Source organism: Manacus candei, unplaced genomic scaffold, assembly GCF_025592945.1.
Source record: "Manacus candei isolate 608988 ecotype Guabito, Panama unplaced genomic scaffold, ASM2559294v1 h1tg000003l, whole genome shotgun sequence".
NCBI classification, from domain to species: Eukaryota; Metazoa; Chordata; class Aves; order Passeriformes; family Pipridae; genus Manacus; species Manacus candei.
In genome coordinates this window covers 6,313,430-6,330,371 of record NW_026138051.1, presented here as the reverse complement: position 1 = coordinate 6,330,371, position 16,942 = coordinate 6,313,430, and the positions used below count along the sequence as shown (strand labels likewise).

Sequence of the window (16,942 nt, the reverse complement as noted above, 5' to 3'; positions counted from 1 at the left end):
AACAACATGATTTTCATTTCATAACTAAATAAGGAGAAACATTTAACCCACCATTAAAGAAAAAATTTGCATTTTTTTCCCAGTTCTAGAGCCAGTATGGTATTTAAGCTTTGCCCTTTGAGAAAAGGCAGCAGACAGTTCTGTTAAGCAACAGTTCCCTGAAAAAACGACCTGGCACTGTGTGCACAAAATCATTACAGACCTATTTACTGAACTGACTCACACAGAGTAACTAAGGCTGGCTCAATAAATTCAGATTTATATACTTCATTTAGAGTTTCCAGTATTGTGAGTTTACACCACAAACCATTTTATCACTAAACATATATTCTACTATAACAGATGTGAGGATTTACCCAAATTAAAGTGGTTGTTATTTGTAAAGTCGATGTCCACAAGCAAAGTCAAAGCAACTGGCTTTTTTTTTTGGCTTAGATAAAATTTAGAAATGTGAACAGCTTCAAGTCTCAGTGAAGTCTCATCTACATAAAGATGACACGGCAGGCAAAGCCATGAGCCAGTACAAAATGCCTATGTATTAAAGTCATTTTGCCTCAGTTTCATTAGAAGTCATCAGTCAGTGTTTTAAGATCAGGTGCCTTATTTTTATATTTTACCAGAAGCATTTTGGAAAACAGAAAGGGGTTCTAAGACACTATATTATTAATACCTCTGGAAGTCAACACCATGGTCAACACTATATATATCTATATACATCTTCTAATTTGTAAAGCAAAGTTTACTGCTGAACTGCCTTAATACACTTTGGCCCAGTTCTGACTCACGATTCATATGTGCCGTATGTACCATATACAAATATACCTGTATATAATAAACCCATTAAGTGCTTATATTTTTCCAAATCTCTTTCAAATGTGGCTTTGGCTCAGACACCTGTTTCTTTTGCTAAGGAGCCTTACTGACTGGAAACTGCTATGAAGGAATGAGAAACAGCCATTCCCTCTGCTGCTGACTGTCCTGTGAGCAGGATCTGTCTTACAATGGTCACTGGGAGATGCCCATGCCATGGCAACATTCTCAACTACCAATCTCCACAGGAATGCAGGATGCTCTGAACTCACTCCTAACTGCAAACACTCTAGGACAGAACCTTGTTGCCCAGTAAGGGAATATGATGGCATAAGTGAGGGTTGTTTAGTCTGGGAGTGTTCAGCCTGGAGCAAAGGAAGCTCAGGGGAGACCTTACTGCTCTCTACCTGCAAGGAGGCTGCAGCCATGTGGGGGTCAGTCTCTTAGTTTCCAACATGACAGTGTAAGCTTCACCTCACAATTATCAGGCATTTTTCACTGATGGCCATCAGACAGTGTATGAATAGAATAATAAAAAAAAGCCAACTTTTGGCAGTGGCTCACTATAAATCAAAGCCAAAAATAAGACAGGTTGCAAAGTATTATCAATGGACAACAAGCAGAATATGCAACAGAAGCAACAATATGCTCTGAAATATTACATGAAATGATACTTGCAGGAATTAATTCAATCTATGACATCTGTGAATAGTGAAGGTCACAACAGCTTCAAAAACACATAATTCCCCCAGCACCACAGTTCAAAAAATTGCAGTCAGACAGATGAGTACATCTTGCCCTGGATCAGTGGCAATGACTGTCTACACCCACAGCAACAGTGCCTGATGGTAAAGGCTTTGGGAAGTTAGCACTGAGCTGCAGGGGCTCATTACAGGGTTAAACAAGTACTAACCTCAGCTAAACACAAGAGGGAAGTTGTCCTGTCTACACAAATACTTGCCTCTAGTCTTCAGCAAATAAGACCAATGTCAATATTAATGTGATCAGTCATTAAATATTTTTCAATTTTACCCCTTAAATTAGCTTGCCATACTGTTGTCTTGCAGTTGGATGGTTAACTCTGGAACAGGAGGAAAGGGTCAGTGTTTTTCACAGAGAAGGCAGGCAACATTGCAGCAGCATGGACTGAGACTCTTGAAATTGCTGACAAAGAGCAGTACTTGATGCCAGTGGTAGCCAAATCCTCATATGGAATGTACACCCAAATTCAGTTATGAGAAAGTTGGCTTGCAGGTTTCATTTCCTTCAATCTTGTGATTCTCATCCCAAGCTTCTCTTTGTTTTCTTTTCTTGATCAACCACATCTAGGCTGAATGTCTGAGAGCAGTCATATTTCCCTCAGGTGGAGTGGTAAGTAGAACATACAACAAAAAGACTGATTACATCAGGTAGTCAGTAGAGACAGGTCTATGCTTGTTAAAGGAGAGTGGTTTACATATTATTTTAAGATTTAAATCCAGTTTTCAGCCATTAGCCTAATACACTTCTGCCTTGGACTGCTCCAATTTTTCTTCACTACTTTCTCCTATGACAGGAGGCTCTGTTGTGTAACATCTCCCTTTATCTGCCTCTTCTCTACTATTTCCCTCCCCAAACAGATATTCTAGCCTTGACAGCATAAACCAGCAGAGTTAAAACTTATACACCTAGACTTGTTACATTCATTAGTCATAAAATATGACTTAAATTCTATGAAATAGGTAGAAAACCAAAACTAAAATGAACAAATGAAAGCATTTCATCCAGTTTCTCAAATGTATGAGAGCAGGAGTTTAAAACTTCAATGCCAAAACCTAAGTCTTACTGCTGTACAGAATACATGAAAAAGTAATTTATCAACCTGTTATGAATTTCTGTGGTAACCTGCTTCCAAGTTCAGTGTATTTTCTTGAAGAAGCTGTAAAACATAAGGTATTTTCATCATCTGGATTGGTTTATTTTTACGCATTCAGGTGGGATATTCAATTAACACAGTCTAAAAGACTATTTTGCCCACGGTAAAATTTTCTACATTCTAAATGCAATATTCAACACTGTGTAACATTTGGACATGGTTAGATTATTACCCAACTAATCTTGTAGTAAAAGCAAATAAAAATCACTACATCAAAATCTATCTTTTCATGAAGTTATGCAGAAGATTTTATAATACATGCCCTTTCCCCTGTGTTTCACTGATATAACTGCAGAGAAAATCAAATTCTAACATGTAGATTTTATTAGGATACAGCATTAGTGTTTTTACTATGGGTATTCTCATCCCTCCTCACAACTTAGGCAGATGCATCCAATTAATGATGAATCATTCCACATAAATTTCCTGTTTGTAACATACTGGCAATACCACATGACAACGTACAGAGCGTAAAATGGTTACACATCATCACCATTTTTGTTTACAGACCCCAAAAAGTGTAGGGCAGGGGTGTCCCAAGAAAGAAATTGTTCACTTCAGATTCCTCGAGGAATTATCTTTGTGCTACTTTGAAGAAACTACACTACTGTATGCAGATAGAGATGTGTATGCTATACACTGTATACAATACACAACCAGAGACCACTACTAGAAATAAAGAAAAACTCATTTATTGTGATCCTAAGGACTATTCAGCATATTTGTAATAAAATTATGTGTGAAGGAAATTGCGGATATTTTGATCTCTAAGCGCCAGGGCATTTATGAACAGTTGTTTTTCTGTACCGTTTTACTCACTGAAAGCTGGGCCACAATTCCACAGGAGGTGCTGAAAAAGATAAGAATGAACTAGACAAACAACCTAGTTCTGTTTATCCACGCTGTATCTTCAAAATCACCAAAGAAAAATGCCTCCCAGTGTCAAAGGAAAATAAAGGCAGCAGAATATCTGCCTGTATCCTCGACTGAAAATTTTGGTCAAGTTCCACTTTCTGAAGTAGAAGTCCATTCTCATTCTACCTACTTTGTTGATTAATTTCTGCCTTGAAGAAGTTTTCCTCTTTCAGGAATTTTCATGTCTTCTGCAGGAGCCTATTGCCCACATACTCCAGGATCAAGCTATAATGTCCTAGTTTCTGATCCCTCCCAAGGAGGCCTGTCAAGCTCCGAACTCTGAAAGCTCACAGATGTTCCAAAGGTGTTTCTGTTATTCCTCAAATGTTCTGTGGTTGAAACAACCAATATTATGAAGGAAGCTGATCACAGGTAAGCCTCTCTTTCATTTTTTAAATGACTGATAGAAGGGAACACCTTTTCCATACTTACAGATATGAACTTTACATTTCAGTGGTCATATGTGAAGTTTGGTTGTTTGCTTTTGTTTCAAAAAACAACATGGAATGTTCTGGGTGCCATAAAAAGGGTTCCTCATAAAAGGTAACAAAATCCAATATGTCACGAATATAGTATTTAATTTTAAGACAACCTATGTTCTCATGAAGATTTTTGAAAAACAGGTTGGTATATAGTTCCATTTTTTTCTCATCTTGAAAGTTACCAAACTATTTGTACTCTGAATAGCCTAGGATAAACTTCCACAGCACGTGGTCATCATTTAAATATTGCAATGAAAATATTTCAGTTCCTTTAATTTCTATCACTTTTCATGTATTTTGAATTCGGTTTTCAGAGTCAGAATGCAGTGACAGGAATCTTAGGAGCATTTTTAAAGATATTTAAGAGTACAGCCCCGTCTGAATTGTGAGAATGTTAAAGTCTATGAGGAACAAAGACTATTTTTTTGGCTATCACCTTCCTCCTAGTCTTAGGGGGAAATTTTCTGTACAAGCTCATTGTTCTTGATCAGGCACTGTAAAGGGTACATCTAAATGAAATGCTCTCCAGTGCAGGGGGCAAGCTGTCCTTCATCCAGTCTGGCTCACTAATGGTTAAGATTTTAAGACTTTTAACCTTCAGCAAAGAAATTGCTTTGAATTTTATTAAGAGATTTTCTCATTGACCATTTTGATTGCTGAGGTTTTAAAGGACACAAGTAGAAACATTCCAGAACACATAATAAATAAACTGAACACAATAAAGGTAACTAGGTCTTTCAGAAGTCTGCAAGGACTCCAGGAGATGAGCAGTTGATTTCTTCAAGCTGAGCAGAGAAGCATGAAATGAACTTCAAGTTGCAACTAACTAAGGAGACAAGTAAGAAAGAACATGTCCCATTTTAATATTACTTAATACTAGGATTGACAAGGCATTTTAACAGCAAAGAAGAAGATCCTGTAATGGAGGAAAGCCTCAAATCTAGAATGATCTGGAAGCACTAATTATTTTAAGTGATGACAATTTTAGAGGTCTACACATGCCAGAATGTAGCTTCTATTTTAAAGCACTATGAAGTCTATTTTAACTGAGAGGAACAAAATTCCATTGATTCTTTAGAGAATAAACTTAAGAAAACTCTTAGAAAAACACGAGTAGAAAGCTTGCTACTAGCTCTAGTGATAAACTTATTAGTTTTCACTCTATGCAAAGGAAATGGAACAATATTAAGGTGAATGAATTTAGGTGTAGATCAAAAAATGAAGGATTATGCTGCCAGGGAGTGAAGGATTATCATCACTTACCTCCCTCATCCAGAAGCTTCCCACTCAGGGGCTGGGATGTATCTGAAGAGTAACATGTAATGGAAATTTGTAGCATTAAATTAACTGCAGCTGATTGGAAGCACCTGATGGAGAAGAGGTGAGAATACCTGCTGTTTTAGAAGCGTGAATAGGATAATCCCCAAATCTGACTTTCTGGTCTTCTGCCCTGACATTAACTATTAAGGTTAAAATTTGTCTGAACACTGGAAAAAATACTATAATAGTCAGTTACAATAAGTTACTAGAGAGTAGTTTCCAGACCAATAAAAAGAAAATAGGCTCAACTTATGGTTTTTAACTGAGAGCATAGCCTCATGGCACCAGTACTCAACCAACCAGGCAATACACTTAGCATCAAAAGGACACACAGGTTTTCGTTGATCAGTACACGACACAGCCAAAAAACCCAAAGCACACCTATCATCTCCTCAACAGACTAGTTCAATACATAAGTCAAGGCTCCAGAAAACAAAATCTTACCTAGTAAGTGTGTACTCCCTGAGTCCTGAATGCAGGTTCATGGCGGAAAAAGTACCTATGCATCCACGCAATCGTTTATCTCGCCCGATCTTCCACGTTACAAACAGTGGGCTGTTTGAGGGAGGAAAAAAAGAGACATGATCACAGAAGCAATTTTGACAGTTGGTGTGAAATTTCAGCAACAGTGCCCTTCCATTTCAGGCAACGGGGGGCCAAATCTCTAAAACAACTCTATTATATCATGTGATATAATAGAAAATAAGATTACTGGAATAGTTTACGGACAGAATGAAAGCTCTTGGTAACAGATCTGATACGCTCAGTGTCCCTCATTAACCTTCTCCTGTGAATGGGAAAAGCCTTGCCTTAAGAGACCTGTACATCAGGAACCCTTTATGGAAGGGAAAAATACCCCTGTCACACTAGCCCATCCCTCCTCCTGAACACAAATACTTTGGTCCTTAACACTGCTGGCAAGAAACAGAAATCCTTGGAAGACAAGAAAACTTCGGAACACCCTTTAAAGAATGGCCTGAGGAAAGGGAATTTTCTCTATGAATCCCAAGTTAGTATTTAAAAATGACCAGGAGTGGAGCAAAATCTCTTAGTGAGTTGAACATGTCTCAATTCTAACTCTTGCTCTGAAGACTACAGCCCCACTGCACTAAAGCTGACAGAAACAAGGTGCATCTCTGACATTCTGAGCACCTGTGACCACCACATACACACTTAAGGATGCACAGCTGACTTCTTGCCAAAGCCATTTGATGAGGCACTGCTCTTCAGCATCATACACATGTACACCCCTTTTGGTTTTCTTTACAGCTGTTTCCTGCACAGTCTCTTTACTACAGCCCAGAGCCATCGCTGTGAAGACCAAGAGGTCTAACATGAGGTAACCCACCTCAGGGTAGCAGCTGAGAAGCAGGAGACAAAGCAAACACAAATATCACACAGGTGCCCTGAAGGAAGGGAGCAGATACAGAAGCATAGGTGGAGTCAAAAATCCACAAATTCACAAGAGCCAAGTTGGCTGCATCAAAAAGTAAGAATCATCTTCTATTACATCTATTAGCTGCAAATAATGAGTAGATTTACAACAGTGCACTGTAAGATTAACAGTGCTGCACGGAAAGACAACCTTTGGTAACTGCCTTGTCTGACTCCTCATCTGAAGGATCACTAAAAATATATTCTGCAAGTTTCTCTGCTTTGTGAAACACTACCTCCCTTTCCAGCTATGCTGAGATTTTAAAAACATACTAAGGCTAGGAGCTTTATTATATGAGTAGATCAGTCACTGCAAGATTGCACAGCATAAAAGAGCTGGGTGAAATTGTACTGGGAGTGTGTGAAGTATTGGACTCTCAAGGAGAAGCTGCTATCCCTTTTATCCTTCCATTCCATTCGCTTTGTCTGGTGTGGCACAAGATATTCATCACGTGATGGCAGAAAAAGAAATGTCCCTCAGTCCCTACAGCACCAATGCAGCTGCATCCAGTCCTCTCCTAACCTTCTAAAACCTGTTGCTATTACCTGCTGGTACAGCAACTTCCTCCTTACTCAATTAAGCTGGACAAGTTCCCTTCTTTCAATGATGATGAATAAAAGAGGAAGCTGAAGTCATAGTTTTCTTTTGGATTTCCTTTTATTTCTTTTTGACTGCCACCCCCCTCTCTTTTTTAAAGTTGTTTAATAAACACTGGAGACCATAAAGCCATTACCTAACATTTAGCAGAATGTGGGCTATTACATTATTCTCCAAAAGTGGCATTTTACTACCATTTTCAAGAAAGGTATCCTAGTTGCCCTTAATGCCATCAGCAAAGTTATTAGATTGCAACGGCACTGAAGACACTCACTCCCCTTGCACAGAAACAAGCATGAATAAGATTCAAACTGGACTTTAGGATTATTCTCTTGACCTTTACCTTTGGATTATGAGATTTATTAGCTGTAATACACTTAGTAGAAGGCTGTAATTCAGGGAAACCTATACACATTTACTTTCTTGTCAAAACTGAATTCCTTCTGGGATGCAGCATTACTGCTGCTTTAAAAGGACAACAGAAGACCAGAGACCACCACTGAATGTCAAATAGTACTGAAACATTTGCATATACTTTGAAGGTCCATGTCAATGAGTAGCAACAGAAAACACAAAGGTTATATGCATACACTTTTGTAATAGTGGTATGTTCACACTAAGGTGGGTAAATGAAGCACCACTGGCAGCCATACATTCCATACACCAAAAACTCTGACTAAAGATGTTTTTCCAACCTTTCAACTTCTGTATTGCTCCCCAGGAGCCACTAAAGGTATCAGCATGTCTACACAGAAGATCTAAGCCTACTGAACAGAATTACTTAATTACCATCACAGATGTCTTCAAAGTGTAATGTGGACCAAAGGTTCAGAACAGTCACTGACTTAAATCTTCAAGATTCAAGAAGGTACCTTCAGGGCTCCTGCTACCGTAAGAAATAATTATATAATTATGTTATATAATTCTGTTCATAAATGATCCACATTCTACGTGTGAAAAGTAGAAATAATGGGAACAAAATCCCCAAAACGGAAAAATGGGAAAGTTGCCTTAAAATTCTGAAGTTCAGAATCTCTGCAATCGTTTTTATTTCCTGACGAAATGGTTTCCCAGTCAGCTTGTACCTAGCTATTCTTGTGCCAACATTGTCCTTTAGTTTAAATAGTTCTTTCCCTTCCTGGTGATTATTCCCACAGTATTTATAGAAAGAATTCATATGCCTCTTCAGACTTCACTTTGCTGAGCTGAATGGGTTGTGCTCATTCACTTTCCTCTCAAAGGGGACCTTTCCATTCTGACCATCACATCTCATCGCTACACTTTTTCAGTTTAAATTTGCCTTCTCGAACACCCACGTCCAGAACTGGAGGCAGAATTACACAGGAAGGTCTTGCACCTGCACTGATGGTTCCATTCTTGAACTAGAAACACCAAATTCTACATTTTAGTATTCTTACAGCATAATGTCGAGTCCAAGCCTTTACAGAGCATTTCTAGTCTTACACTAAACAAAGACCATAGGAAACCTGCTCACAGAAGCTAGACAAGCTATGCAGAGAAAAGAATCTTTTTCTTTCTAGTGATGCTCTTTAACTTTTTACTGGTATCCTTGGTTTCAGCTGCTTGCCTATCTTCCTCAAGCCCGCAGTGCTTTTCTTGTTTTAAAGCCAGTAACACACAAATAAACTTGCTATCTAACTTAACTGCAAATCTGAGGCTAAGGTGCCAAACTCCACAGATACTGATGTCAAAACCATATAAGGAAATTGGTACATTTTCAACCTGAAAAAGTTCTTATTTTCATCTGTTTTTCTTAAAATAAAAAGGAGGGGGTTTTTTTGAGCAACATATTGTTAGACCTAAAAATCTTTAGTAAAAAGCAGAAGGGGCAGCAGATGCAATGCTGGGAGTCCCTGTTATCCGATGATGTACAGCAAAGGATGATGGCCTGCTGGAGACCTGAGTCCTCTTTTTGTTTAAAGAACTTTGAACCTGCATATCTCACAAGAGTCAAAGAGCCTGTTGGGCTGGAGTGCTGTAAACTTATTAACCCTTTAACAAGAGATGAGACCAAACAGCCTCCTGATGTTCACTGCTGACTCTCTTTGATTTTGTATGATGAAACGTAAGAGAACAAAGAGAATAATTCACACCTGAAACTGTGTGTTAAACTGTGGGAGAGAAAATGGTCATTAAAAACCTCCAGGATTAAAAAAAAGTTAAAAAATCTGAAAACCCCACGTTCATCTGACACTTCTGCATGTTTCCTTCTATACAGCAGAATTATGGGATTGAATAGAGAAAGAGAGATATGTGGTATTGACCACATTTGAAGGATCAGAAAACATTAATTATTTATTGCTTCAAGGACTATAAGACTGAGTAGCTTCAGTGAGGTTCTAGGTGCTATTCAACATTTTCTGATTCAAGAACAGAAACCAGTTTCTTCATCTCAAGTTCAAAGTGGGCTCTGAAGTGAAAATTTAGAGAAGCCCATGGATGATATTTTTCCTATTCTGAAAGCCAATATAAAGAGTCTCCGGGCTAGATGCAAACAAAAAGTTAGTTTTTCCACTGCAGTGCCATTTAACACATATTTTGCCAGGAGTTAATAAAAGCACAACTTGCTTGACTAGTTTTACACAATTGAAAAAAGAGTTAGGTACTGAGTAAAGTGTCTTAAATCCATTTCCCTGCCTGTGTCCAACTGTGCATATATACACAAGAACCCCCAACTTACTAGGATAATGCCATCCAGCAAAATCCATAAAGATTGGAACACATCAACCATAAATTTCCCCGAACAGGGAAATATATTTTGTGATAACATTCTTCTTCCATGGGGGAAACATCCCGAAATTCTTAAAACCAGTCTATACTGCACTATGCCTTCAACATGTTTAGTCAGCAAAGAAGGTTCATTATGGCCAATATGTGGCAATCCAAAACCAATCACTACAACCTACTGCCTTCAGAAACTGGAAGATCTGTAATCTTTGAATTAAAATACTATACAATTACTGAAAATGTTATTAATTACTTTTGAGGGTGCAGCATATTCTTTCAGTCACTCTCAGGACTAAATGATCAAATGAGCAACTCTTCCAACTACTGTATTTCAGAAACAAACATTCAGAGATTTCTGTCATTAGGCATATAACACACTTAGTATATTCGGTGGCTTTTCTGAAATCATCACATGCCCTAGAGGGATCAGCCTCAAACCTGAGCTGCTAGGTGTGAATTTGTTAGCAAGTTCTGCTTACCTAAGCAGCTAATCTTAAGGAAGGTCAGAAAGCAGCTACTATTTTAAGAATACCTAGTTTAAACAACAGTATAATCAGGGTTAAAAATAAAAGGACTGCTGACTGGTAGGTCGTTGTCTGAAGTGAACCTACAACACCTTAATTAAGATCACATTCAAAATTCCTTTTAAAAATGGACATAAATTCACAAACAGAGCCAGATGATGAGTCTGCTTCTTCAGCTGCAGCAGAGCTGCTGTTCTTGTACACTGTATTAGCAGAGCTCAGGCAGCATAGGCAGCATTCCAGAAAAGAGAAGGTACAAGTAACAATTTTTAAGGGGATGACAAGAAATTTTAGGTATGCTCAGACAGTACCGACAAAAATGTCAAAACAAACGACAAAGAGTTGTTGTTTTGTACCTTCTACCTCCAACTCCCAAAAGACAATCAATCAACTTCATGAAACAAATTGAATTTCTATGACATATGTTCCAAAGTTTGCTGTTCACTTTGCTAAAATAAATATTGACATGTAACAAAATCCAGAATGCCTCAGAAATCACACACGTTGGTTATGTAGGCTTATTTAGCATTGCTAAAAAAGGATTTGAGTATTTACAGTTCCTCAGATGCACTTTCAAGAAACAACCTTTGAAATCATTATATTCTCCACAGAGATATTCTTCAGGGCAGTACAGGTGGCAAAGTAAAAGCACTTAGTCTGCAGCACTTACAGGTCACAATGCACCTGGAAATTCCTCAGGATTGCATCTTCCTTACAGATGAACTAATTACTCGCTTCATTGCCCAGGGGTACTGATGAATTTTTGAGGCCTATATATCTCAGTTTTAAGGGGAGACACTTGAATTTTCCTCTCAACTGGAATGTTTCTTCCCCAAATTCCCAAAATTACAACTTCAACTGGGTATAAATTGAGTCTGTACAATGGACTGATGTGTCAGGGTGCCTGCACAGACACACAGCTGAGTATGCACACACTAACCAAGAGGACGTACCAGTTCAGCAGCTCATACTGCTTCAAACTACAGCCACAGCTCCTGTCTACCACAAACTCCAAGTCATCAAGCTGTTTTATAACTTAATCAGTAGGTATCAGGTTTATACATCTGATAATCAGGTGCTAAATCATTAAGTTAATTGAAGTCATCTAGAATTGAGTATCTTCAGAGCATCAGCCCCTGGGGTTGTACATTAGTCACTAAAGCCATCTGCATCTCCAAGATAGTAAGATCAAGCTGAAGTAAAGATCCAACAGATCCTATGCAGTCAGGCCAGAGAGAATATAGGCATGGCTCTGTTTTTTAATTTAGAAGGGTTTTTTTAAAATAATAATAATAATAGAAAAATTTTAAAAATCAAGCCTTAAAAATATTTCCAACCCATACAGCTGTGAAGAAAGCTTTCCAAGTATGACCCAAGAATTAGCCAATGCAATATCACAAGGTTATTCCAGCACCTTGGCTGCAGATCTTAGCAACAGCAGTGTTAGCACAGCCTTTATGTTTACTATTTCTTGTCACAATCATCCATGCAACGGGGAAACCATTAGTCATTTCAAACTGAAAATACTCTTTGCAATGATGAAGAACAGTGGCATGAAGCCGTCACCCACACAAAACAGGGAGGGGAGGACATGATTTGAGAGTAGATAAGAGGAAGAAAAAAGCAAGAAGGAATAAAATGGAAAATTCATAACTCCTTCAAAAGACTGTGGAAGTGAAGGAACAGTGGGGAAAGAGAAAAGTTTTTTCACCTTCCTCTGAATGCCAAGTAGAATGTGTCTGTTAGTCTTAAATAATAAAAGATATCAAGGAAGAATGGAACTACCAGAATGAGACGAGGGGTTCCATTCTCCTTAAGACACAGCACTTGTGATGCCAAGGCTCCTCACCAGAGTATTATCACAGTATTTTCTGTGATCACGCACACCATGATCCCTTGCTCTTCCATATTTACCTCTGACTTTAGTCAGTTTAGCCTTCTAGCTTGTAAACTTCTGCTAATCCTATCCAAGTCCTGACCAGCAGGGCAAACATACAAACCTACTCCTCAAAACCAACCACTCATCTCTATTTCAACACCATCAATTACTAAAGACAGTAAATTACCACCTATGTTTTTTAAAAAAGGCTTGTTGTTTTACACATAATTCTTTTTGTTAAAGGTGCCTACAAGTCTCTCAGCACAGGTCTAGAGGGAGCAACACAGCTTGAAGACATGTAGACATCCCTGAGCTACTTGAGGCGAGCATGTTTATCTGAGCAGCACAGTGCCATATGTGTGGGAGCAGATAGGATGGCTCTGCACTTGGCCTAGACAATTCTGGCTCTTATTAAGCACTCGATGAGGAACTGCTGAACTGTACACAGTGTTGTGACAGAGCCATCAGCACAGAACACTCCTCTGATCAGCACGACCAGCCTCGCACAATTTGAGATGTGGCAAGGTACTGCAAAGCGTGTACTCCTGTCTCCATCACACTCTGAACTCATTACATGTCAAAATTCATTCTTCTGCCCATTGTGCTTGTTTCTGTATTTCATGTGTTTTTATCCTTTGTTTCCATTCCCTCAATCCTTTCATCTCCTCTTCCTTTTCTGTCCTCCCTCTACCTTCCTCACACTTTATCTCCCTTTGTAACCAACTTGTAAAAAAGGGGGGGGAGAAAAAATAATGTAATATTCAAGTCATTGCATTCCACGTGCCCATTACAAGTCAGTGAAGGTTGAAGACTTTCTCCCTAAATGAATCTCTATTTGCTTTCATGAAGTCTGGAACCATCATTTTGATTAAAACTTTTGGAGCCTTCAGCATTTCCCCAAAAAAATGACAAAAATTACGAGAAAGTGGATTTTGACATGCAAAGTTTAAAGTTTTTTGGAACTTCTCTTATCATAATAATGCTTAATCTTTCAAGACAGTGCAGATGCTTATTAAATGCATCCAGAGTAAGGACTGTAATTCCAGATAAAATTCCACTCTAATGTCAAAAGCACCCAAGAACAAGTGTCATCATATTCTAGGTTATTAAGACACTATAATTTCTAACGTTTAATAAAATCATATAACAATATATGTACATTATAAAACTCTTCACATTTATGCTGACCTACTTAAGCAATTCTTTTTCCCCAGTTGCACAATTATGAACCAGAGCAGAAAAATCAGACTTTATGAAGTTAATAAATCAATTCAGTGTCATTACAAACTGCTAATGTTATTACTTCAGAATATGCAATCACCTGATTATGACTTTCTATGGGGCATATTTAAATGTTCTGAACAAATATACTTTTGTTTTCCTGATACCTCTATTATTAGTCATCCATTGGACTTCTTCTAATCAAATCAAACTAACTTCAGATTATACATTGAAACTAGTGGTTTGTTAACAAAAACTATTCACAAAGCAAAGTTGGTATTTTCTCCTTGGATATTTCTGCCTTTCTCATTGCCCAGAAGACATTACACTATTTTATGTTCCCTTTGGTAGCTGTCGACTGAAACACCAGGAAAATAGTGCATTTGAGCCAATAAATAATTTGCACCAAGTAACTTTGGCTGCATTTTAAGTGTTTCGAACCAGACAGGTCCCACCCAAAGTCACCTCCACACCCAATTTTCAAAGAAAGGGAGCAACTTCAAACCACATGCGGCTCCCATATCTGAAAATGAGCTCAAAACACATGTAGGCCATGTCCAAATGTAGCCACGTTACTAAACTAACAAGCCTTTAAATTAACAAGGACTGGCCCTACTTATCCTCCCAAAGCAACACTATGGAATCTCCTCTTGGGGAGGAGCAAGTCCTGAATTAGAGATAGCCATGTTAAAGAAAAACATTTTAAAGGGTGCAATATAGTCACCCTAAAAACATATCATTGGAAGCTTTGCAAATCAAAGTTGAAACAATTTCAGTACCATCGAAGATCTCATGTACAGTTTATGATACAAACTGGATGAGCTAAAATATTTCCAGTGAAAGTACTTTCAGTGGTAATTTTTTTGCAATTAATGCTTTGAAAGGATTCAGCAGAAACCTTTCCTAAAATTCCATGAATGTATCCAAACCAAAATGTTTTAAGAACATCACATCTAAAATGTTTTAGAAAGCTGTATAAGGAACCCAGAACTTCTACCCATAAAAGAACAGTGAAGAGAGTGTTAAAGAGATGAGATAAGAACAGCTGCAGCTCCTAGATGTGCCTGTCCTTAGAAGTCACTAGCAAGAATGCAGCAAACATTAGTTTTGAGGTGCTGGTATAACGTTTCCCCTTCTATCACCAGCAGAGTGACTCAGGCATAAAATTAGTTTTGAAATTTGATAGAGAAAAAGCATTCTTCAGGCACTAAAAGTCTGGAAGCTTTCTGCCACAGCATCATTTCCATTCTTTGAAGAGAGCAAACAATTCCATGTTCACAAGTAGTTGCTGCATATTTACTACAAACCAAGAGCCAGAGAATATTGTTTTGCATAGATTTCAGACAGCAGCTTAACAAAGTACTCCTACCTTTAGAGTATACACATACTACCTTAAAAGAGAGTCTGTTCTCATTGCCAATGAAGATACTAAATTTTTCCTTCTGATTACTTGACAGTTTTATCCAAACTGCCTGTGACCATTAGCAACAGGGATGCTGGATTTTTATAAACTTTTTTTTTTGTTCTGCTGTAGTATTACCTGAAGCAGTAAGTCAAGCCATCAGTAAAAGCCATGAGCTGCAGTTATTAAAAGGTCACACCAAATTTTATTAAAGCTATAACTGGGACTCTCCTGCTACAGACGAATCATAACTTATTTTTTAATGAATTTCAGTTAACTGTGAGACACGTTCTTTCAAAATATTAGATCAACGAGTAGAAGCAGGCAATGCAATGTATGCAATTTGTTCTGGAAAATAACTCTGTTAATTAAGTTCAGACACTTTATACTGCAAGACACTAGGCATACAGTCATAAAGGCATCCATTTGGACCTTTAAAATGCTTTCTGTTAGTTGCCAAATGCACAATGCATGCTGAGACATAAGCACCTAAGGGCACAACATAAACAGATGAACAAAAATTTTATGCCAATAATTTATAATTTGCCAAGCCTGTGAGAAATTAACACACAGGAGTTCTCTGCTTAAATGGAACTTAGTTCAAAGGAATGAGAAATATTTAAAGAAACCTAAGGAAAAAACCTGGAACTACATGGGATTTTTTAATAGTAGTAATATGTTACAAAACTTATATGCCAAGCTGTCCACTAACAGGAGAGACTGCAATTCATCCAAACATTCAAAATCATTCCTTTAACAATCATTGCTTCTTCTCATTTTAAACTACATATTCTAAAGGTCCACTGCATAACAGTAGCTTGCAAGAGACTTGAAACGCTAGAAATCATTCAACAAGATACATTAGAGTATACTTTCAAATTTTTAGAATTTTAAAAATGCTTAACTTTGAAAATCTAGTAAACATTCGATTATTTTGGAAGTGGTTAAGAAGCTCATGATAATGTTGCAAGAGGAGCCATAAAACAAGTCTCAGCAGAATCTGAATTTACCCTCTAATTCAGACTTCACTAACTCAACAGCTGGAATAAATTCATCTTTTGGATCACCAGAATTACTATTAAATCAATGCACTCTAGACTGCACTATTTGTATAGAACTTGGACATGTAATTTAACCAGTGAGACAAGGGTTCAAAGACAGACTAAATACAGTGCTAGAATTAGAGTCAAATGGAATTTATATTTTGATACAGGAAAGACATAGGACAGCACTTTTAAGATGGACAAAAATGATTCAAAATCACAGAGTTCTCAATGGTTTGAAAGTAATGTCTGCTATTCATTCTGGATGCTTGTAAGACAGACATCTGTCAGTCAGCACAGGTACAGAACACAGGGATATCATGCCTTCAAATGAACTAGATGATCTCTCTTTGTCCTCCCACCCCTTAAATAACAAATGACTGCATTGAGGGTTGAGTAACAGTGAAGTTCAGAGTTCCTGATTAAATAAAAACAGCCTCACCCAACCTCCCATCCCCTGACAGCCTCCTCTCTTGTTCTTCAACAGATGTGTGACTGGGGAACTGATCTGGTTAAAAGTCTCTCTCTCCTTTTTGCCAGTTTAATGTAGACCAAGTTTGACTCTCTGCTCTGTGTCACTGTGCACACAGGGACATCAGCTCAAAAAGTGAAGAGGTAAAAGGTGCAGCAGTGAAAAAGGGTAAGGATGAT

General features: G+C 37.9%; 1 protein-coding gene across 3 annotated transcripts in view; it reads right to left on the bottom strand.

The window, feature by feature from the left end:
* The window catches only part of AMMECR1 (AMMECR nuclear protein 1), a 92,718-nt gene that overhangs the window by 31,826 nt on the left and 43,950 nt on the right, over nt 1–16,942 (bottom strand). For 2 of the 3 annotated variants that reach the window (XM_051787480.1, XM_051787491.1), the window contains one exon: nt 5,887–5,997. In XM_051787480.1, coding sequence (XP_051643440.1) covers nt 5,887–5,997 — 111 coding nt within the window. Of the gene's footprint in view, nt 1–5,385; nt 5,490–5,886; nt 5,998–16,942 lie in introns of all 3 variants that reach the window. The other variant, XR_007904531.1, reaches the window with a different exon arrangement.